Source organism: Coregonus lavaretus (genome assembly GCF_964263955.1).
Source record: "Coregonus lavaretus genome assembly, chromosome: 9".
In the NCBI taxonomy this organism is placed as follows: domain Eukaryota; kingdom Metazoa; phylum Chordata; class Actinopteri; order Salmoniformes; family Salmonidae; genus Coregonus; species Coregonus lavaretus.
In genome coordinates this window covers 29,655,379-29,670,814 of record NC_139996.1, presented here as the reverse complement: position 1 = coordinate 29,670,814, position 15,436 = coordinate 29,655,379, and the positions used below count along the sequence as shown (strand labels likewise).

The following is a 15,436-nucleotide window of genomic DNA, read 5'->3' as shown; positions in this document are numbered from 1 at the left end:
AGGTGAGAGCATTGGAAATGCTTTTGGCGGTTGACCTGCTTCTGTTTTGTGGGTGGCACTGTGTGCTGTTTTCGAAGGATGGTTCCTGTCCTCTTGTGGGTGCCTTGGGATCCGGGGGGACGGGGGTGGTATGCCGATCACTGGGATGACAACCCAATTTGGGATGGGGAGGGGCTTTAGCGGGGGAATAGTGGAGAACAATTGGAGGGTTACTTAGTAGCAATGCAAATATCATGGTACAGCTATATGGACACTCAATCACTATGGTATTTTTTATTGGTAAATTTACAAACATACAGTGGGGAGAACAAGTATTTGATACACTGCCGATTTTGCAGGTTTTCCTACTTACAAAGCATGTAGAGGTCTGTAATTTTTATCATAGGTACACTTCAACTGTGAGAGACGGACTCTAAAACAAAAATCCAGAAAATCACATTGTATGATTTTTAAGTAATTAATTTGCATTTTATTGCATGACATAAGTATTTGATACATCAGAAAAGCAGAACTTAATATTTGGTACAGAAACCTTTGTTTGCAATTACAGAGATCATATGTTTCCTGTAGGTCTTGACCAGGTTTGCACACACTGCAGCAGAGATTTTGGCCCACTCCTCCATACAGACCTTCTCCAGATCCTTCAGGTTTCGGGGCTTGAGATGCTTCTTACGGAGCCACTCCTTAGTTGCCCTGGCTGTGTGTTTCGGGTCGTTGTCATGCTGGAAGACCCAGCCACGACCCATCTTCAATGCTCTTACTGAGGGAAGGAGGTTGTTGGCCAAGATCTCGCGATACATGGCCCCATCCATCCTCCCCTCAATACGGTGCAGTCGTCCTGTCCCCTTTGCAGAAAAGCATCCCCAAAGAATGATGTTTCCACCTCCATGCTTCACGGTTGGGATGATGTTCTTGGGGTTGTACTCATCCTTCTTCTTCCTCCAAACACGGCGAGTGGAGTTTAGACCAAAAAGCTCTATTTTTGTCTCATCAGACCACATGACCTTCTCCCATTCCTTCTCTGGATCATCCAGATGGTCATTGGCAAACTTCAGACGGGCCTGGACATGCACTGGCTTGAGCAGGGGGACCTTGCGTGCGCTGCAGGATTTTAATCCATGACGGTGTAGTATGCTACTAATGGTTTTCTTTGAGACTGTGGTCCCAGCTCTCTTCAGGTCATTGACCAGGTCCTGCCGTGTAGTTCTGGGCTGATCCCTCACCTTCCTCATGATCATTGATGCCCCACAAGGTGAGATCTTGCATGGAGCCCCAGACCGAGGGTGATTGACCGTCATCTTGAACTTCTTCCATTTTCTAATAATTGCGCCAACAGTTGTTGCCTTCTCACCAAGCTGCTTGCCTATTGTCCTGTAGCCCATCCCAGCCTTGTGCAGGTCTATAATTGTATCCCTAATGTCCTTACACAGCTCTCTGGTCTTGGCCATTGTGGAGAGGTTGGAGTCTGTTTGATTGAGTGTGTGGACAGGTGTCTTTTATACAGGTAACCAGTTCAAACAGGTGCAGTTAATACAGGTAATGAGTGGAGAACAGGAGGGCTTCTTAAAGAAAAACTAACAGGTCTGTGAGAGCCGGAATTCTTACTGGTTGGAGAGAGAAATATACTTCTCCCATGGGCAAAGAAACTCAAAAGGGGTGATGATATTAATTAACAGTAATTTCGATCCAAATGTGCAAATTGTCCAAACAGATCCGCAAGGTAGATAGATGGATGATTTTAAATATGTTATTGGACCATAAACAGATATAGCTCATTAACCTTTACGGACCAAATAATGATGATCCATCCTTCTTTGACAATATATATATAATAAATTATCAACCCTGCAAGCAATACAAGACTATATTATTATGGTGGGAGATTATAATACTGTTTTAAATAGCTCAATGGACCGTAAAGGAAATCACACTACAAACTATCACCCTCATGCTCTTAAGGAAATCATGAATGTCATGGATACATTAGAACTAGTAGATATATGGAGGCTTAAATATCCTGACCTAGTGAGATATACATGGCGGAGACTCAATCAAGCTAGTCGTCTTGACTTCTTTATTGTGTCATTCTCGTTGGCACCAAAAGTTTAAAAAGTGTTGATAGTGGACAGAATGCGGTCGGACCATCATATAATTGGCATATACATTACTCTTACTGAATTTCCACGTGGGCGAGGATATTGGAAATGTAATCAAAGCCTATTGAATGATAACTTGTTTTTAACTTGGACAGAGGAATTTATAACTGTTTTCTTCCGACATAACATAGGTACAGCAAATCCCTTTATTGTATGGGACACTTTTAAATGTGCCTTTAGAGGCCATGCAATTCAGTACTCATCTCGAAAACAAAAGCAATTTAGGTCAAAAGAGTCCATACTAACAAAGGAAATAGAAGGTCAAACAGAACTGATAAATAGCAATAAGAACTGTAACATAGAGGCTCAGAATAAATTAGAGGAAAAACAAAAAGAAATGGAGAAACCTATTCAGGAAAGATCAAGTGTAATATATTCTAAAAATAAAGCAAACTGGATGGAATATGGGGGAAAATGCACCAAATTATGTTTTAATCTTCAACATAGAAATGCTACCAAAAATAATTTACTGAAACTGGTTACAAATGACGGAGTCACCCATGATTCACCAAATGATATTTTGAAGGAGGAAGCAAAGCATATGTATATCTCAAATATAAAATATATTTTGATTTGTTTAACACTTTTTAGCTTACTCCATGATTCCATATGTTATTTCATAATTTGGATGTCTTCACTATTATTCTACAATGTAGAAAATAGTAAAAATAAAGAAAAACCCTTGAATGAGTAGGTGTGCCCAAACTATTATTTATGTCTGCAATGGTAACAATGTCTGGAATTCAGCATCAGTTTCAAAGTAAGATAATCTGTGACTATCCGGTTAATAGGAACAAGCGTATCCACCAACCTAAATTGGTACAAGGTTGAATATGGATAAATATATCTGTTATATACATATATTCATTATGAAGAACATGGAACAGTTTATATACATTTTTCCATTGCATATAAAAACAGTTTTAACCATAACATTCAACAGAATTCACTCCAATGAGTTCCACAAGCCACAGTAGAGAAGGATAACTTACTGTTCACTCAGTTAATTTACAGGTCTAAAATATATAATTTCATTTGAAACAGGTCTGTTTCTCATAATCATTTAGTTTGAATTCAATTTCATAGAATTTCATCATAAGAATGTATTTCTCGCCAGCTCTGAGTAAGAATAAGAGAAACTGAAATCAGCATGTGTACCAAATATTTTATCCCAGTGGCTGAAGTGCGGTGCAAAGTTCTTGTTGAGTTTCTGATGGTGCACATCATGCTTGCTGGGCCCTCCATAAATACCGAAGGGTATCAGACAAGATGTGGACCAAGGAAAATCATAACCAAAGACACATAGACATGGAGCACCATAAAGACCCACGTGGTGAGAAGGTGGCCTCTCAGGATGACAGGATTCAGGGTGGTCCAAAAGCCCACTGTGACCAGCTCCCACCCTCCCAGGCATTGTGTAGCCAGAACAAAGGGAGCTGAGTAGTTGTGGTGTATTGCATGGAATGTGACGTACAACCAGTGGATTATGTGATGCAGCAGGTGCCAGACGAAGTAGGGATGGGGCTTGGTCTGGCAGTGTCACCGGTGGTCTCCATGCCCACTGAGCCACACTTGCAGGAAGCACAAGGAGAATATGGTTGTGCAGGGTGATGCCAGCACAATGCAATAGCATGGAAGGTGTTGGCCGCCGGCTTGGCTGGATCTTGAACTGCTGGACCAATGGCCATCTGTCCCCTATGATGTCACATGCCAGGAAGGGGAGCCAGAACACAAAGTATGAAGACACAGTCAAAACAATTGGGAAAAGAGGAGACTTCAAAGAGTCCCTGTGATTGAGCCTGACATTGTCCCAGAGAGGCTGAATAGAGTCATTTCCCAGGTCGATTCCCAGGCCTGAAAATGTATCTGCTACTAGATTCATCCTGCTTTTGTAAAATAAAGAATGTAAATGGTGTTTATTCCCTTGTACTTAACATGTAATAAATGAGAATGTGGGAGCCAGGTGTAGTGACCAATAAAGACTGCTCCTCTCCCTGAATGTCCAGTATCAACTAACATGGTGCTAAATTATTTACACTGTAACTCTTTTCATTCTCAGGTTATACAACATTCAGGGATGTAATGTATATGCCCAACCAATGACTTGATCGTTAGTATGTGTGCAGGCTTACAGTAGTATTCCATTACATTTCTCCTTTGATTATTTTCACTAGCACACAAAATGCGTTATTACTATACATTAGGTTATTCAATTGATCAGAGTAGAGATTATCCTCAGGTTCTCCTCATTAGATTTGTATTAAAGTATTGTTTTATATGTAATCTCTAACCACGTTTCCATCCACAGTTTTTATGTGTATGAGTTTTTATGAGTGAAGTCCTAACATTAAAAAATAATAATGACAGCTGTGATGGAAACAGGACATTTCGGTACAATTTTATAAATGCCTACCGATAATTTGTTTGATCAACATGGTGGGATCTTTTGGTGTTGGTGAAATTAATTATGCGTGAAATGGCGGAGGAAACGCTTGAAAATAGAGTTGAAAATGCGATGGAAACACATTGAACTTTTTATTTTTATTCTGTACATGAACATTTTAGCGAAAAAGTACATTTTGTGTGCACTACGTCATCACGCACTGATTTTGTGGAAACACGCCACTGGTTGGAAAATGCGCATATTTTCGGATGCGGATTCTAGAATATTTACATGAAAATCTGTCAACAATTCGATGCAAACCTAACTACTGTCAATGCAGCAATTTTTGGTGCGAGCTGTGTCCATCTCACTCCATAACAGGAGGGGGCGATAAAGTATAATAATTGTCTTCATTGCCCATGCCAGACGAAGGAAAAGCAACGTCAGCCATTGGACTTTGGTAAAAGCTACTGTATTAACTGAATGCAACAAAGTAACAGTTTTATAGAGACAAACGTATAGCAAATAGCTACATGGAACATTCATCTGTGAACAGCGTTGAGGTACTGTACGTTCTCACAATGTGTAATAGTGTTGTTGGGCTAACTCATTCAAAATAAGTGCCATACTTGTCATACTTTATTTTGATATTTTAGCTGGTCATGGCTAGAAGGAATGCAGCTATTTGTCAAAGTGACGTCAAAAGTCGCGTCGAGGATACTTTTAAAATTTTAGGTAATTCTAACCCCTTTCTTAACTGAAACCTACTTACCCTAACCTGCTACGTAGTTACTTCTGACATTCGCTGCATTTCATCTAGTCAAAACCATTTCATGTATGTTATGATTTAGCTAGCTAGTAGTAGTAGGCCTACAGTACAGAAGATGGACACTGGAGGCTATTTATTGTGAAATAGGTTAGTTTGATATACAGTGCATTCGGAAAGTATTCAGACCCCTTCACTTTTTCCACATTTTGTTACATTACAGCCTTATTCTAAAATGGATTGAATACAAATGTTCCTCTTCAATCTACACACAATACCCCATAATGACAAAGCGAAAACAGGTTTTTAGAAATGTTTGCAAATTTATAAAAAACAGAAATACCTTATTTACATAAGTATTCAGACTGTTGGTGAACACATAATAAGGAGAGGGAGTACAAACCATTCGACGCTAGACAGAGAGGAATTTGCTTAATGCAAAAAGGCAGTTTATTAAAACAGAGAGATCTTGTCCTGCTCAAGCTACATGCATGGACCCCAATCAATTGCCTCTTATGGAGACAGTTGAGAAGGATGTTTAAACAGAGTTTACAGCATTACTTTATACAATGTAACATAAAGGAAGGGGTCCTTCTTCTAGTCCCTTGATTGGTTCCCGAGGCGTAGGAGGCGGGTTTGCTCTGTCCAGAGCAGATGCCCCATTGGTGCACGGCAGAGTCCTCTGCCCTTGGCACCCGACCAGTAGAAAAAGGAGTGGAGTTTGAGTGTGCGTGCAGTGAAATATTGGTGTGTGTCAAGAGAAAGTGGTGGGGAGTATCTGGTGGTTTATGGCCGGAGAGGGGGTGTTGTCCTGTTATCGCATTCCTGCAAGACTAGGTCATCTGGTGAGAAGATATGGTGTTCTCCTCTGTCCTTTGTTCTCTGACCTAAAACAGCATTTATTAAAAACAGGCTCCTAACACAAAATTGGTCTTGCACAACATTTTAGTCAGACCAATCTATAACATTTTATATTTACTACGACAAATTATATTTACTACGACAAGACCCTTTGCTATGAGACTCGAAATTGAGCTCAGGTGCATCCTGTTTCCAGAGATAATCCTTGAGATGTTTCTACAACTTGATTGGAATCCACCTGTGGTAAATTCAATTGATTGGACATGATTTGGAAAGGCGCACACCTGTCTATATAAGGTCCCACAGTTGACAGTGCATCTCAGAGCAAAAACCAAGCCATGAGGTCGAAGGAATTGTCCTTAGAGCGCCGAGACAGGATTGTGTTAAGGCACAGATCTGGGGAAGGGTACCCCAGTATTGAAGGTCCCCAAGAACACAGTTGCCTCCATCATTCTTAAATGGAAGAAGTTTGGAACCACCAAGACTCTTCCTAGAGCTGGCCGCCCGGCCAAACTGAGCAATCAGGGGAGAAGGGAACCCGATGGTCCAAGAACCCGATGGTCACTCTGACAGAGCTCTAGAGTTCCTCTGTGGAGATGGAAGAACCTTCCAGAAGGACAACCATCTCTGCAGCACTCCACCAATCAGGCCTTTATGGTAAAGTGGCCAGACGTGTAAAAGGCACATGACAGCCCGCTTGGAGTTTGCCAAAAGGCACCTACAGGACTCTCAGACCATGAGAAACAAGGTTCTCTAGTCTGATGAAACCAAAATTGAACTCTTTGGCCTGAACGTCAAGCGTCACGTCTGGAGGAAACCAGGCACCACTCATCACCTGGCCAATACCATCCCTACGGTGCAGCATGGTGGTGGCAGCATCCTTGATGAAAACCTGCTCAGGATCTCAGACTGGAGCGAAGGTTCACCTTCCAACAGGACCACAACCCAAAGCATACAGCCAAGACAACGCAGGAGTGGCTTCGGGACAAGTCTCTGAATGTCCTTGAGTGGCCCAGCCAGAGCCCGGATTTGAACCTGATCGAACATCTCTGGAGAGACCTGAAAATAGCTGTGCAGCAATGCTCCCCAAAGTTTGAGAGGATCTGCAGAGAAGAATGGGAGAAACTCTCCAAATACAGGTGTGCCAAGCTTGTAGCATCATACCCAAGAAGACTCAAGGCTGTAATCGCTGTCTAAGGTGCTTCAACAAAGTACTGAGTAAAGGATCTGAATACTTAAATAAGTAAATGTGATATTTCAGTTTAATTTTTTATTTTACATTTGCAGAAATGTCTAAACCTTTTTTTCTTTGTGATTTATGGGGTATTGTGTGTAGATTGATGAGGCGAAAAAAACTATTTAATCCATTTTAGAATAAGGCTGTAACGTAACAAAATGTGGAAAAAGATAAGGTGTCTGAATACTTTCCGAATGCACTGTATGTCTACATTTTGTATTTTCTTGCTTCAGAGATGGTCTTTTCAGTGTTTCCTACTTTGTACTCCCTGCACATTTTCGTGAATGTCATAGTCATATAACAAGCGCTCTTCTCTATAGGTATCACCAGAGAGCAATGGGGATTCTGTCGCTCTGTGTCACAATGAGGAAGAGAGCAGGAATCAACCAGCACATGGTGGCCCTCAAGTCCAGCTGTGTCGTTTCTACTCACAGGGACGGCACTGTAACTTTGGGAGGAAGTGCCGCTTCCTCCATCAAAGAGGAGATGCCACCACCCTCACCCAGGGAAAGGTAGAGAACAGGACAAACAGAAGGTCAGAACAGGAGAACCAAAGAGGGACAGGCCCTCACAGCCACCCTGGAATCACACAGCAGAACCCAGTGGTTGACAGCCCTGGAGATGTAGGCCACAGGCTGCCCTCCAAACCAAGGGCTGCTCCAACCAGAGGTGAGAGAGCCAGCAATTGCCGGCCCTGTCGCTATTTTCTCTCTGGGTGCTGCACCATGGAGGATAGATGTCACTACTGGCACCCACCACAGTTCCCCCCAGTTGATGACCAGCCTGTAGGAGACGGAGGAAGGCCCAGGGTGCCCCATGCCCCCCCTCCCAGTGCCTTTCAGGTGGTCAAGCTGAGTGACCTGACTGACGATGTCACCAAACAGCTACGGGACACTGAGATCAAGCAGCTGATAAAGCGTTTTCCCAAAGAACAGCTTATTGTTCAGGAACGGAGCGACGGCAAAGTCACCTTCTACCGAGCCACAGTACAGCCCACTGATCCAGACTGGGTAAACATTGTCTGCATTATTCCAATCCACAATAACAAGGCCTCGACAAGGCCATTGTCTTTTATTGTTTCTACTATGATATAGTTTTATGAACATCATAGGATTGTTGCAACATTGAAAAGTGTGCATAAAAACATGCTGACTCACTCCTTATACTGTTTCACAGCCTTTTGACTTGAAAGACGTTGACATAATGGTGAGCTTTCCGGAAAAGTACCCACAAGAGGTAAACAACATCTTTGACCTACAAATCTCATCTGTTTGAAATAATCATATTGTGTCTAGAGTTTAAGACTCAAGGTGGAATTATATATTTTTTCTCCAGGTATTTACATTAGATATACCACTGGACCAGGACTTGCCATCTGTTATGGGAAGGTGAGAGAAACTTTATTTTATTTTCAATGGCTTTACAGTCTAAATACAATAACACTTTGATAAGTATTGATACATTTTCTCAATGTGTCTGTCCACATAGATATGTTGAACAAGCCTCACTGGAGTGGCTGCAGGCTAAGCATGCCACCAATCAGTTGAGGGGAAAGGTGGAGCTGCTCTTCCGGCCCTTCCTTCGCTGGTTGGATCGCAGCATGGAAAGACTGTTCACTGAGGGAGCCAGGCAGGTGAGACTGTAGACTAAAATAAAAACAGTTCCATTTACGTTAGTCTCCTTAGTATGAGATACTTCTGGTAACCTCTGTTTTCCATGAGAGACTCTGGTGATGTTATGAATTCTCTGTGTTGCATTAGTTTATTTCCTTAAAACGACTTAACAACTTGAAGGCAGAGTTCTAATATTTTCTCTCTTTTTTAAATCTCTCCTCAGCTGAAAAAAGACATGGAGATAGCAAAGGCTGGAATTCAGTTTGTGCCATACCAGCAGCTCCAGGCAACTGTGTGCAAAGAGCCTGCCACTGATGAAATGCCTGACCCTGTCCTCTACACTGCAACTGACGAGGAGAGCAGAGAAGAGAGAGGAGGAGAAGATAAGGAGTGGGAAGAACTATTGGACCCTGGCTGTGATGATGATGATGATGATGAAGAGGACCGGGGGAAGGTGGAGAACATTAAGATCAGTGAGCCCCGTAGAGGAACAGAGGTGAAACTGCTGGGCCTGAGTCTGGGAGAGGGTACGGCCACCGTGGTCGCCACACAGATCACTGTGTGTCTGCAGTGCAGCAGGTGAGCAGACAGACGGTCCTCCACTGATGCCATCTACTGTAGCCTACACTGTATCTTACATATTCCCCTTGGAATATTGCCTATAGGAGGAAAGAGTCAACTTATCTGCACATTTTTTTGGGTTGATGGGACTTGGGAGATGTGACATAAGTGTGTGTCTGTCTGGCCTTTGTATGTTGTTTGCAGGTGTAAGGTGACAGCAGACCTTACTCTAAATGGCAGGAACCCTTGCACGGCCCAGTGTGAGAAGTGCAACGCAGGGATCAGTGCTGCCTTCAGACCCAGCATGCTGCACCACTACAGTGATGTCCTGGGCTATCTGGACCTGGGCACCGCTGCTCCTGTGGACCTGGTCCTGCAGGACTGTGAACTGGTCGTGGGCTGCCTCAACTGCTCCAAAGAGGGACCTGTGAAGGTCACCAACACTCCTCTGTCCATTGCTCCATTCTTGTCTTATTATGATGATGAAAGTATTTATAGTGAGGGGAAAAAAGTATTTGATCCCCTGCTAATTTTGTACGTTTGCCCACTGACAAAGAAATGATCAGTCTATAATTTTAATGGTAGGTTTATTTGAACAGTGAGAGACAGAATAACAACAAAAAAATCCAGAAAAACGCATGTCAAAAATGTTATAAATTGATTTGCATTTTAATGAGGGAAATAAGTATTTGACCCCCTCTCAATCAGAAAGATTTCTGGCTCCCAGGTGTCTTTTATACAGGTAACGAGCTGAGATTAAGAGCACACTCTTAAAGGGAGTGCTCCTAATCTCAGTTTGTTACCTGTATAAAAGACACCTGTCCACAGAAGCAATCAATCAATCAGATTCCAAACTCTCCACCATGGCCAAGACCAAAGAGCTCTCCAAGGATGTCAGGGACAGGATTGTAGACCTACACAAGGCTGGAATGGGCTACAAGACCATCGCCAAGCAGCTTGGTGAGAAGGTGACAACAGTTGGTGCGATTATTCGCAAATGGAAGAAACACAAAATAACTGTCAATCTCCCTCGGCCTGGGGCTCCATGCAAGATCTCACCTCGTGGAGTTGCAATGATCATGAGAACGGTGAGGAATCAGCCCAGAACTACACGGGAGGATCTTGTCAATGATCTCAAGGCAGCTGGGACCATAGTCACCAAGAAAACAATTGGTAACACACTACGCCGTGAAGGACTGAAATCCTGCAGCGCCCGCAAGGTCCCCCTGCTCAAGAAAGCACATATACAGGCCCGTCTGAAGTTTGCCAATGAACATCTGAATGATTCAGAGGACAACTGGGTGAAAGTGTTGTGGTCAGATGAGACCAAAATGGAGCTCTTTGCCATCAACTCAACTCGCCGTGTTTGGAGGAGGAGGAATGCTGCCTATGACCCCAAGAACACCATCCCCATCGTCAAACATGGAGGTGGAAACATTATGCTTTGGGGGTGTTTTTCTGCTAAGGGGACAGGACAACTTCACCGCATCAAAGGGATGATGGACGGGGCCATGTACCGTCAAATCTTGGGTGAGAACCTCCTTCCCTCAGCCAGGGCATTGAAAATGGGTCGTGGATGGGTATTCCAGCATGACAATGACCCAAAACACACGGCCAAGGCAACAAAGGAGTGGCTCAAGAAGAAGCACATTAAGGTCCTGGAGTGGCCTAGCCAGTCTCCAGACCTTAATCCCATAGAAAATCTGTAGAGGGAGCTGAAGGTTCGAGTTGCCAAACGTCAGCCTCGAAACCTTAATGACTTGGAGAAGATCTGCAAAGAGGAGTGGGACAAAATCCCTCCTGAGATGTGTGCAAACCTGGTGGCCAACTACAAGAAACGTCTGACCTCTGTGATTGCGAACAAGGGTTTTGCCACCAAGTCATGTTTTGCAGATGGGTCAAATACTTATTTACCTCATTAAAATGCAAATCAATTTATAACATTTTTGATATGCGTTTTTCTGGATTTTTTTGTTGTTATTCTGTCTCTCACTGTTCAAATAAACCTACCATTAAAATGATAGACTGATCATGTCTTTGTCAGTGGGCAAACGTACAAAATCCGCAGGGGATCAAATACTTTTTTCCCTCACTGTATATCTGGGTGAACTTTTGATCTAAGACAGTCTGTCTGATTTTGTGTATTATATTTTGTCTGCAGAACCTTTTGTATGGCCAGAGCAAGGAGTTCAACTGCCAGCACTGTCACAGCAAACTCAACATCCTGGTTGACAGCACACGATTCCAGTATATTCCGCCATGCAAAGAGAAAACCGGTCAGAAACAAAGGCCTATAGTAGGATTTTAATGATGAAACATGGAAGAAGGTTAAACAGCTGTTTTGGCTATTCTGTCTGTAATGCATAGTTGTCTGTACTGTACAGGACACAGCGACTCTTCACTGACCTATCGGCGTAACATAAGGGACCCTGCCATACAGATGGGGAAACCACTACCTGAGAAGGGAGCATGCAAACACTACAGACAGAGTCATCGCTGGCTCAGGTTCTTAACAACCTCTTTTCCTTTAACATAATTTTGTCTTGCCAAAGTAAACTTTGCTGGTGAGTGACATCCCATGGGTGTGCTCTCAGGTTCTCATGCTGTGGCCGGGCCTACCCCTGTGACGTGTGTCATGACGAGGACCAGGACCACCCCATGGAGCTGGCCACCAGGATGATCTGTGGTCACTGCTGTAAAGAGCAGGTAAGCTGCCTGGCCTCTAGCAAAACTTCTATCAGATGGATAGAGTAGTGCATCGTCGTTGGCATTGGTGTCTCAGTAGGCTAGATTCCAACCCTAAACTGCTGTTGTCCTTCCATGCAGCCGTACAGCAATGGGAAGCCCTGTGTCAGCTGTGGAGGCATGATGACGAGAGGTGCCTACTCCAGTCACTGGGAGGGTGGACTGGGCTGCAGGAGCAAAGTCAAAATGAGCAGGTACTATACTGTACACGCATGCATACTGATGTTGTCTAAACATATCTTACTTTAAAACTGAACTACATATTTTTGTTCAAACCTGATGAAATTGTGCATTCATAAATCTATTTTCTCTCATTTACAGAAATGATAAACAGAAGTATGCCAACACAAACAAAACAATTTCACGGAAAGCCAGCGAAAAGAAATAATCAGAGACAACATGTTAATGTTATGGCAGTGGTTGATTATCAGGCTTGCTCTATCAATGCCTTATTGTTTTCTAATAAATCAAGTGAGTATTGTAATGTTACCCAGCTGATGTGATTGGTGAGGTTTGAGCCCCGGTCCTGGAGTAGCACTCAGCCTTGTTGCCCTGGTGTGAACATGCAGCAGAACACTCTCCGGCACAGTACAATACAAGTAACCCTGGTGCTTGTGCTCACTGTAATCACAGACACTCCCATTAGGTTTCTTATCTCTGCAACAGCCTCCCCAAGTGCCTTGTAAAATCAATGCAATGCCCTACATTTACAGTAGACTCTTCAGTGGCGCCACTTTTCCAATTCTCTCACAATTTAACCCACTCATCATTTAAATTCAATGTCTAGTTGAGATTTACATTTGGTTGAGTTGTCAACTAACGTGAATTCAATGTAAAATCAAAAAAAATGTTTAGGTTAGAAGAAAATATGAAATTCCCTTCCGTTGATAACTTCTTGCAAATCCAATCAGTTTTCCACGTTGATTTAATGTCATCAGATAATTATTTTTGTTGAAATGACGTGGAAACAGTTATGATTCAACCAGTTTTTACCCAGTGGGATGCAACTGTGATCTGTTTGTCCCAGAGCTCTGTGTTATTGTTATGTCTTTTAAGTGGACAGGCTAGACAAAATCTTGGGAGTTTGATCATGGCATCGGGATAGAATAGCTGTGGCAGTGGTTTGCTCCCTTGATCTTAATTAAGTAGCTCCACAAACAGATTATTATGTAAGATTACATAAGATTAGTCTACATAATGATTAGGTAAGATTACGTACGATTGGAATCTACGACTTAAATTCTTAACTCACTAATCTTCTAAAATATATTTTTAAGAGCACATGGTCAATGAACAGCTGGAAAATAACAGATTTCATGGACTCTGAACTAATGATATTGAGAATCGAAATGATGATTGACAATGTTTATGATATGAATAGGTCACCCTGGTGGTCTCTAATTGAAATACAAATATGTAAGAAGTGAATTGTGTTGTGGATACTATCAATTTAATAAATTATACTGATTAAGATGCCTTGCAATTGAGTTTTAACTTTAACTTGATAGGTAACATGCATAATTAACTCAAGCAGGGACCAACAGATCTGTATCTAGAACAATATAATTGACAATTTTGAATAAACTGATTAACTAACTGGCCTGTTGGGATAAACTGCCAGTGGGAGGATGGTGTTGCAGGCACCAACTTTGAACTGGTCAGTGTTGAAAGGTTTGTGTGTGTTCTGGTGGATTTTGTTAATCTTCCGGAAAATGATTTATTGTTGAAATTGTATGTAAAAAATAAAGAAATAAACGCTGTCTCATTGATGTGAGAGCGAAGTCCTTAGCTCAGGACTAAATAAAGGGAGAATGTCTTCTCTCTGCACATTACAGGCATCCAGAGTAACCCAGATGTTGAACATCAGCGAGGTTCAGTTGCCTTTGCAGCTTCCTACATTGTCCAGATCCTCAGACAGGCTTCTGCAGCCTCTATGGGACTATTTCATTTTCAACCACTACTCCCTCATCTCCTCTCCCTTCTTTCCTGTCATACTCTGCTTCTCCAGTTACTTCTTCTCCAGTCGCCCCTTATACTAGACCTCCTGGGAGATACGGTCCACTTCATTCACCACTACAAGATCCAGCAAGAGAGACGTCCAACCATGAGGATGATGTCAAAGAGTATTGGAAGGGCTGTGTATAACCACTTTGTTCTGCCTGCTGTGCTGATTCAAACTTGCTTTATGCCTTCAGTGGTGCTGCCTACCAGTGCTCCAACTGTGGTAGAGGTGCTCATTGATGGACTTGCTGCCCTTCTTTTTGACACGCAGTACTATATGTGGCACTTTGTGCACCACAAGCATCCACAACTGTATCGGTGGGTTCATGCCATCCACCACGAATACATGGCAGCCTTCTCCTGGAACACCCAGCAACTCAGCATTCCAGAACTGATAACAGTGGGATTCTGGAGCAACCTGGACCCCATCCTGCTGAAATGCCACCCTTTTACTACCTGGTGCGTCACCATCTTCAGTATCTGGATGTCAGTGGAGGACCACATAGGCCAGGGTTCTTCAATTCCGGTCCTGGAGGGCCGAAACACCTCTGTTTTTCATCCTCTCCTTCTAATCAGGGGCTAATTCAGACCTGGGACACCAGGTGAGTGCAATTAACTACCAGGTAGAAATAAAAAACTGAAGTGTTTCGGCCCTCCAGGACCGGAATTGAAGAACCCATGGGGTCTCAACCACCTGGTACCATTTGGTCTGTTAGGAGGAGCACCAGCTCATGACATGCACCACCAGAAGCCCAACAGTAACTATGCACCTTTCTTCAGCCACTGGGACAGACTTTTTGGGACTGCCATCCTGTCATGGAAGATAACTGAGAAGAGAAGTTGTGTATTCACTGTAATTTTGATTACCCTCATGCTTACATGTTATTGTTCATTAGAATAAAATGTATTTTCTTACATGTCTGTTTTATGTTTGTCATTTACCAACATCAATTGTATTAAAATGTACTACACTAGTGTAAAGTTTTTCTAAATGGATTAAACATATGACAATATAATAATGGGTAGAATAAGATCAAAAGTAATGGTCCTTAGTAACACATAGTCTATACAGTACAACTATACAGCAAACTCAAGTTTACCATTTGCCCCAGA

General features: G+C 42.7%; 3 protein-coding genes across 3 annotated transcripts; 2 read left to right on the top strand and 1 right to left on the bottom strand.

Annotated features, from left to right (window-relative positions):
- Window positions 1–3,249: 3,249 nt before the first annotated feature.
- On the bottom strand, window positions 3,250–4,038 carry ch25hl1.2 (cholesterol 25-hydroxylase like 1, tandem duplicate 2; the record flags this gene model as incomplete). Its single annotated transcript, XM_084169270.1, is given in 3 exon segments — window positions 3,250–3,452; window positions 3,455–3,672; window positions 3,674–4,038. Coding segments are annotated over 3 exon segments (786 nt in total).
- A 950-nt stretch (window positions 4,039–4,988) lies between these two features.
- Window positions 4,989–14,082, top strand: LOC311134693 (uncharacterized protein). The gene is made up of 12 exons (XM_084168450.1): window positions 4,989–5,102; window positions 7,724–8,413; window positions 8,580–8,639; window positions 8,739–8,791; window positions 8,892–9,036; window positions 9,240–9,595; window positions 9,782–10,010; window positions 11,739–11,853; window positions 11,962–12,082; window positions 12,172–12,283; window positions 12,404–12,516; window positions 12,644–14,082. The coding sequence occupies exons 1-12, from the start codon at window positions 5,073–5,075 to the stop codon at window positions 12,708–12,710; spliced, it is 2,091 nt and encodes a 696-aa protein (XP_084024576.1). The 5' UTR covers window positions 4,989–5,072; the 3' UTR covers window positions 12,711–14,082.
- On the top strand, window positions 14,048–15,180 carry ch25hl1.1 (cholesterol 25-hydroxylase like 1, tandem duplicate 1; the record flags this gene model as incomplete). The annotated part of the gene is given in 4 exon segments (XM_084168451.1): window positions 14,048–14,344; window positions 14,347–14,835; window positions 14,983–15,161; window positions 15,163–15,180. Coding segments are annotated over 4 exon segments (897 nt in total). The 5' UTR covers window positions 14,048–14,133.
- Window positions 15,181–15,436: the final 256 nt, after the last annotated feature.

Coding starts and splice junctions, on each gene's coding strand:
- LOC311134693 (XM_084168450.1), top strand. CDS start 5,073: ATGGAACATTCATCTGTGAACAGCGTTGAG. Junction 8,414..8,579: donor AGCCCACTGATCCAGACTGG/GTAAACATTGTC, acceptor ACTGTTTCACAG/CCTTTTGACTTGAAAGACGT. Junction 12,517..12,643: donor AGCAAAGTCAAAATGAGCAG/GTACTATACTGT, acceptor TCTCATTTACAG/AAATGATAAACAGAAGTATG.